The sequence below is a fragment of the Aphanomyces astaci genome (assembly GCF_000520075.1).
Source record: "Aphanomyces astaci strain APO3 unplaced genomic scaffold supercont1.6, whole genome shotgun sequence".
Lineage (NCBI taxonomy): Eukaryota > Oomycota > Saprolegniomycetes > Saprolegniales > Verrucalvaceae > Aphanomyces > Aphanomyces astaci.
Window position 1 is genome coordinate 1,571,133 of NW_009798269.1, and position 8,061 is coordinate 1,579,193.

General features: G+C 45.9%; 3 protein-coding genes across 3 annotated transcripts; 2 read left to right on the forward strand and 1 right to left on the reverse strand.

Annotated features, from left to right (window-relative positions):
* Positions 1 to 2,644: 2,644 nt before the first annotated feature.
* H257_03889 (hypothetical protein) lies at positions 2,645 to 3,083 on the forward strand (the record flags this gene model as incomplete). The annotated part of the gene is made up of 2 exons (XM_009828188.1): positions 2,645 to 2,785; positions 2,946 to 3,083. The coding sequence occupies 2 exons, from the start codon at positions 2,645 to 2,647 to the stop codon at positions 3,081 to 3,083; spliced, it is 279 nt and encodes a 92-aa protein (XP_009826490.1).
* Positions 3,084 to 3,368: 285 nt separating this feature from the next.
* H257_03890 (hypothetical protein) lies at positions 3,369 to 3,904 on the forward strand (the record flags this gene model as incomplete). The annotated part of the gene is made up of 2 exons (XM_009828189.1): positions 3,369 to 3,658; positions 3,874 to 3,904. The coding sequence occupies 2 exons, from the start codon at positions 3,369 to 3,371 to the stop codon at positions 3,902 to 3,904; spliced, it is 321 nt and encodes a 106-aa protein (XP_009826491.1).
* A 661-nt stretch (positions 3,905 to 4,565) lies between these two features.
* On the reverse strand, positions 4,566 to 6,033 carry H257_03891 (hypothetical protein; the record flags this gene model as incomplete). The annotated part of the gene is made up of 3 exons (XM_009828190.1): positions 4,566 to 5,231; positions 5,307 to 5,339; positions 5,782 to 6,033. The coding sequence occupies 3 exons, from the start codon at positions 6,031 to 6,033 to the stop codon at positions 4,566 to 4,568; spliced, it is 951 nt and encodes a 316-aa protein (XP_009826492.1).
* Positions 6,034 to 8,061: the final 2,028 nt, after the last annotated feature.

Below are 8,061 nucleotides of genomic sequence, written 5' to 3' on the forward strand. Positions count from 1 at the left end.
CAGCGAGATTTATTACAGTCCCAGGGATAAATCCCAATTTCCCCACCCATGAGATTTATTCCGATTCACACATAAAGGCCACCGCACTCTGACTACATGTAGCTGCTACGAGTGCGGCACCAAATGAAACCCACATGACGACTATCCCATCACATTCAATCAAACGTTACAGTAGAAATCTATCATGTCGAAGCGCATGCCGCAGTTCAACGCCGCAAATTATCTCACTCGTCACTAAAAAGAGGGTACACCCTTTAGCTTATCGATTATCACAGCATGCGCATTCTCGTACGATGAGCCAATTGTAACATGGACTCTAACAAAACAATCTACATGGTGCTCACTATTCGTTTACCCTGCTGATGCCGCCATCACCGCCCTCACAATCGGTGCGACATGGTTGACGCTGCGACGTTGAGGGCTGTGGCGACGGCGTCAGCAGGGTGGACACGTGGTCATTCGACGTAAGGCTGTGACAGTCGGTGGCGTTTAGAAGTCCAATTAAGCATCAACAGGGGTTGTCGTACATGTGCACAGCTCACTGTGACGCCGCCGTCGCATAACGTCGTTCTACGTCGAAATTGCGAGTTCAATAAAATGGTAATTTTATGTATTCATGTGATGGAACTTCATTTTACTATGCCAAATATTGCTTTGGGTTATTATTTGATATTACTACGAATCCGGATAGCATAAATCTAAATCGAGGCGAAAAAGTAGTCCCCCGCAATAGGGAACCTTTGTTGGCGATATGGTTTTAGGGGTTTTCAATTTACACAAGTTTAAAGTTTAAAAAGGCATGTTTGATGGGTAGCTCGATTCTGATTAGACAAGAGTTAGCATATGGTATTGGAAAGTGCTCGGATTCAAAAATGGACATCATATTCGGAGGGGGTAGACACCCTGGCAACCTCCAGAAGACAAATCGCACACCAAGAACAATGCGCACATTATATTCCCCAAAGGTTGTTCATACTCTCGATCAACTCATACATCTCTTCGTCCAGTATACCCGTATGGCGCCAGCAGTTAGAGCTAAGCTTAGTAGTGGTCCGGTAGGCGAGGTTTGTGTGCTGATTTATGTGACGGATGCACGTCCATGTGGTCGCTCTGGGTGTTGAGCTAACGAGACATAGTCGCATAGTCGACTTTTGGGGCACACGTGGCAGCCCAAACGCATGTTGAGCCCAAATTCGAAATTCAAGCCCTCTCATGGCAGGATGCCCTCTCATGGCAGGATGGACTTGTGGTGCGTCAATAGTGAGCGCTTTTGCTCGACAGTGAGTCTCATCCGTGTCGAGGGTGACGGCATTTTGACAACCAAGTGCATTTTCGCAACATGTGTCGTTTGAAATTTCAATCAGCCTCTTTAAAATTATTTTGCACCATCTTGTGAAAGAATACATTTTGCGAGGATATTGATTTATTGTGGGTTCCCTATTGCGGGGGACTACTGTATAGAACTTTCTGGGGTCAGATTTATGTTTGGATATTTCAAATATAAATCTGACCCCTATAAAACCTGCCGGTGGTAGCAATAAGTCCGGGGTGGTCCTATCTAAGGGTTATCCGTATAAATCTGAGCTATAACTACGACCGGTGGAATTGCTTTAACCGACAAAGAAGTGTAATTCCCCGATGGAGAGGTATTCCAGGTTTGTCCTGACTAATCCGTAGTTGTTCCCTCCAATCTAATTACTTTGTCCCGCTGGAAGACACGTGTCCTGCTCTGTTTCAACGTGGCAAATCCATAGTTGTCCTGCCAAATGACAGTGTAGTGAGGTCAATGTTCAGAGAGTCCTGCCGAAATACCGTACGTTTGGGCGAAAACGCTTCAGAAAATTCGTAACTTCCTCAATACTACTCCACTTTTGCTGAAATTTTGGGAAGTACTTCAGATTAGTATAAAACAGTTTATCTCTATCTGAATTGTGGTTTGTATTGAAATGCAGTTAGTATTTCCTTATTGCCCGAGTATAATGTGATTGCAAATTCGAATTAAAATTGTCGAAATACTATTCTCAGTTACAATAAAAATACTACGTAGTATGCGATTACAGCGAGCAACATGCTCGTTGGGCCTAACCGGTACTACCGAAGTTTCTTCAGTTCTATCCAATCATGCTTGAGATATTTTGGGCCAAACTAAGGATTGGTTTAAATAAGCCAATCATATCCCTTTGCCTGTATGTATTCGAAGTTCCAACCAGAACAAGTTATTATTACATTCTGTAAAATAATACTGTCGAAATTCGTTTTTGGTTGGATGGTGTTGAAGAGATGAAAATCATGAAATCTATGCTGCATTCGAAAATGAAGAAAGCTACTCCTTATGCAATACTCCACGTATTGGTATGCAGCCTAGCCCAGTACACGCAGGACATTGTCATGGATGTACTGGGCTATTCCGAAGTTAATAATGTTTTGAATTGGCGGAGGAGTAGGCTCCTTCAATTTCGGGAAAGCGTTTTCGCCCAAACGTACGGTATTGGCGGTCTGCCTAATTTGACAGTTCCTGCCTAATACGATAATGTCCTGCACACAATGCAAGTGTCGTGTTTAATTCGAAATTGTCCCGAAATTTTTAGATAAAATCATCAAAGTAATCGAATTTCTGGAAAATTCTTGGAAATTTTGCAGAAGGATGTCGCAAATTTCAGTGCACTCATTGTTCAATTTGCATCTAAGCCCTCATGGAAACAAGCAAGTGCGCAAGTTGGACCAAAAGTCGCAGACTTTGTTCGCCTGGATCGTATCAGCGCCCGACCCGTTGGATATGGCAAGCGTAAGGGCCCAAGCTCGCGAGATTTGACCCGAAAGGCTCAACAAGTCTCAGTCCGCATGGAAATGTGGTGACAATTTCCGAAAGTAGTGCACCCCTTTGTGCAACGACACTTTCCTGAGAAGTTGAACAAACTATTGAAGTTGACATCAGCCGACGCCAGCCATACTGTGCCTTGGTGCCGGTGCTCTTTCGAACCCAGCAGACGGTACTAATCCAGCCGAACGCGGTCATCTTGTGCCGTCCGATGACGGCGCTCCATCGAACCCGCAAACGGCACACCAGCCCACGCAGCGATTGACATTGACAATGCAAATCAGCCTCTTCTGCACACAAGTTCAACGAACCGTCCTGACAGCCACCGTGAAACTGACAACGGCGACGAAGACCTGACATCAGTGACGTTCATGACGGAACACCTATGAATCTAGCAAATCAAGACGAGTACGGCTTGGGCTACAAACACATCAACACATGCTGCGAACCGATTGCGACGACAGGCCGCCCACCTTGCATAGCCAAATTTTCTCGAGGGGGCAAGTACCAATGAGGGGTCTACAACGAGTCCTGCACACGATGCAATGTCATGTCGCCTTATGTATCGCAACGACATAGCGACAACGTCATGACCTATTCTGAATGCGCGTCGGGAAGCTGCAGCGCTGGTTTGAACTGCCGCAAGAACGCTATACAACGTCATCGGTACCCTAAAACGACGGTTGTAGAGTGCCCGAAGTTCCAATACGCGTTGGGGCTTGAAGAAGCTGACACGAAAATCCTTGAGTACGTGGGGGAGCGTATTGGCAAAGCCGAGTTCACGCGTCGCAAACTCATGGCATGGATGGATACCTTGCCACCGTCTCACGAGAACAAGGGGTGCTGTACATTGATGCAATGTATGCGGGGAACGAGTCGCGATTCATCAATCATTCGTGTGTATCCAATTGTGTCTTTGAACCCTGGTTCGTGGATAGTGAAGTCCGGTTGGTTGTTGTGGCCTCTCGACACATGCAAAAGTTCACAGTTCTTTCCATTTCTTACATGAGACCAGAGTGGAACATCCAATGCTTGTGTAAATATTGCGATGGTAGTTACAACAGCGAAAGTTATGCCTTCCTGTAATCAATAAGACATTCACCACACGTGTTGATTTGCATATGAACTGCAGTGGGGACATAATTTATACTTGCTTGTAGATATCCAGCACAATCTGAGTTTTCCTGCTCAACTTTGTGGAGTATCGGTCCTGGCTGGTTAACGCTGAATTAGAATTTGGCCTGCCAACTTTGGAAGTGTCCTGCTGAAGATGAAATTGTCATGTGTAGCAACTCGAGCCTACTAGTCCATGGTGCAATTTATGCCCTTTCTCAATAGTACCCAGCTGGGGCCGCGGAGTTGGTGGCATTTCCGTTTTCTACTGTCCTCTATCCGTCTAGTATCCCCAAACCATTGCTACAGTGGTACAAACTAGTACTAACAGTAAATAGTGCCCCCTCCGTACCACAATAATGGTTCGAATCAGAATTTTGATGTATGGCTCCTTGTAAAAAATACATTTCACTGCCAAAAATAATGATTTATTTTTGGGGGTGTAACGGTACAAAATTGTCTCACAGGACACCAAAATATCCAATTGCCGAATTGTGCAATTCTGACAGCGCCAATCGATTCAGGAGGGGGGGTTGGGTTACCCCGAAAACTCTCCCACCAAGCACAATAAGCCGACTGACTACCAACACCACTATCTGCATGTGCGTCTATTCATCACATTCATCGATACTATCTACTCATCAATGCTAATCGACTCAATACCAACATCGTTCAGGACACCAATCATGTCGTCCACGCCCTCGGGATCAATCAACGCCATTTCTTCGAGTTGGTACGCAAGCTCGTTCACCGCGATCGCCTCCGCGAACTCAGCAGCAAACTCTCGTTCCAGACGCTCACTGTCCGCTCCGACCAAGACTGCGCGTGCGGCATCAAATGTGTCGACAGGACGCACAACGTTCCGAGGTAAGATTCCCAGTCGCTGCTTCTTCTCCTTCGCCATGTGCGGTATCTTGTAGGTGTTGTCACCATTAACCTTCATTGTCTCGATAAGACAACTTTGCAGCGTCAGAAACGTGTGATCAAGACGTTCAAACGGGTACTCGACAGAGGCATCAGCAACATGGGCCACAAGATCGTCGATTGAGCATGCTGATTTCTGGTGTTGTAGGGATTGAATGGCGGCGAAAAATCCTAGATCCAGGATGTTCGTGTCCGGGGAGTTCAGTGGCTGTGGTGTCAGTGAGATACTCCAGCCTTGCTTGGTAAGTTCAGTGTAGCGTAACTTGATGTCGGACTCCGTGACGTGGGCTCGAGCGTTGTGGTGCTGTATCATGACGTGACGGTCGTTCGTCGGCCACTTGGCGATGATGGCAGGTAGGACCTTGTGGACTAGAAACTACACGTATTTGGTCACCGTGATCGGCTTGGTTTCAGGTGATCTGGCGGCGCGATTGTTGCTCGAGCGCTGTACCAGCACGGTTTCGACGAACGGCCACGTACCGATCTTCCCATCCCACCAGGTCACAGTGCCTTCAACGAAACGTGGTCGGGCCACAGCGGCGAGAAACATAACCTTGGTAACGAAACGCTTGCTCTTACACTTTCTATCCGGCACGGTCTCGCCAGGGACGAGGTAGTACTTGCGGTTAGTATTAGTAAGATAGAACCACTTCTCGTCAATATGGACGTAGTTTAGCAGCTCTTGTATTTCCATATCGTGTTTGACGAAGCCCAACAAGGCAAACTTTAGTCGAGCGTACTTGTTCGCTTCCGTCAAAAGAGGACGAATCATATTAGAATGCGCACGAAACATCCCCAGTTTGAGATATCGATGGAGTGATCCGCGACTTATTCCTGGATTGTTCGTAAGTATATTGCACTCACGAAATACTCCTACTGGTCTGTGCAGACAGAGCACGTAGTGTCGTACGATTCGCAAAAGGTACTTCCAACAGCTTAGCTTTTCCCTTTTTCAAGTTGACCACGGACACAACCATGTTGATGCCTCCAACGCCTTGGGCCTTCGCTCGGGCAAGCACTTTCCGAATTGTCACGACGTGACAGGAGTACTTGTTGGCCAAATACTCGCCAAAACCCTTGGGTAATCTTGTGCAGTAGCTGCCGCTGCTCTTAAGCAGCGTTTCAAGAAGGATGGCTTCACGCTCGTCGTTGGTCAGGTCCCACCTTCCAGTTCCCATTTTGAGTGGCATGTGAATGAATGTATGTCTAAGAATGTTGTTTTTATATGGATTTATGTATGGAAATTTTGAGCTTTAAAATTGGTTACGTTATGGAACGATTTTTCGCGGTCAGGTACATCATGTTAGAGCTCTTGGCGCGCTCTTTCTCGTAGTCCAATCATAACTATTTAATCCGCTCTGGGGAGGGGTGCAGATAAATTTGAATTTTCCCTACAAATATAATCACAAGACATGTACACCCTCCCCAAAGTCGAACCATTATTGTGGGACGGAGGGAGTACTCGTTTACGAATGGATATTTCGGGTGTTGCGAATATTCGTCCGGTTAAACCATACTTTACACTCGAATCGCGAATGGAAAATATTCGTAACGGCAATTATCTATTTGCCGTACATTTGAAAAAACTATGATGCAGGAATGTCTGCAAGATACTATCCTTTTGCGAATATTTACGAATATCTTGTTACCCGGTCTATGGAAGCCATTTCGATAACATATCTTCTCTGATGGGACGGGCCAAGCGGAAGTACGCGAGCGGCGATGCCTGGGGAAGTGTTGTCTCCTTACGCTTAGTCGAGGACACACGAGCACAGTACGAGTCACACCTCCAACGACTTAAGTTATGGCTACAGGAAAACCACCCAGTGCATGTGGTGGATTCAGCAATTAAGTTGTTACTACCATGCCACGTGTGCGAGGAGTACCTCACATATTCTTCGATTAAGTGCAACTCCAGTGGCATCGAAATCACGCCAACCAAGTACAACACTTTCTCAACAATCAATCAGTGCAAGAGTGCCATCAAGTACCTGTACAAGGAAGCGAATTACGAGGTTGATCAAGAATTGGCCACTCTTCTCAAAGGTACAGTTGATATGATAGCATTTGGTTGAATAGGTGTCTGACGAGGGTTAGATTTTTCGAGTGGCTACAAGCGCAAGGTGGCCATGCTCCAAGAATGTGGCGAAATGACCGTCGGGGAAGGCAAACTGCCAATGTCACAACAAGGTTACTAAGCATATACTACGTAGTAGAACAAAAAAAAACTATTAATCCAAAATTGGGTACATATATTTGGCCAAAAGAGCGCTTACGACAAAGTCCGACTTCAGCTTGACTCTCATGTCCCACTTGTCCCTCGTCCTCTCGTGGAACATGATGGCGAGATCCGTGTCTATCTCGACGTATCGGTTCGACAATATTTCTTGGGAAGGTTAGTAATCAGCTCATGTATTGATCTGAACTACTTTACATAGATGACGCTCTTGTTATCAAGTTTGGCAAGATGAAAAACGACCAAGAGGGAAATTCATGCTTTCCCAAGCATGTCTACGCGAACCCACTCGAGTTGAGGATAAAATATTGCCACATAAGAATTGCTGAGGACCACATAGGAATTGCTGAGAGCCACATAAGAATTGCTGAATCGCACACAGTTATTGCTGAAGAACACTTGAAATTTGCTGAATTGAATATAGAGTATGTTACACAACGAGATCCTCTTCGGCAGGCAGTGCGTTATGAGAATTTCTGGACACATGTGACTATTATCAATGTGATTGTTTATTAAACTCACATGTGGACTCACATGTGGAGGAAGGGTGGGGAAATCACGAAATACCGTAACCTTATCGACGGCCCTAAGACCAACCACTGATTGATGGCATAAAGCGGACGCGAATCAGGATGTAGTGAACTGTACTGCATGCTACCAGACTCCCACAGCAACTTTGCCGGCTTGTGGCGTAGACTGACACACCTAGCCTTCGCCAAAAGCCGCCAAAGTTCCACATATATCGTGCTTCGTGCTGCTTCTGTAAAAGACATATTCTATAGTCGTGATTTATGTACGCCTAGATATAGAAAGAACCTTGTTTGCGGTACTAACGGATGGCTGAATGCGCAAGGGGATCGATCACTTACATACCCATGGACCCACGGAGCAGTGTGTGTGAGGTGGCAAATTGAAGAATGACGACATTGAAATATGTGGTTGGCCATGACATATACTTCAAGTAATATTT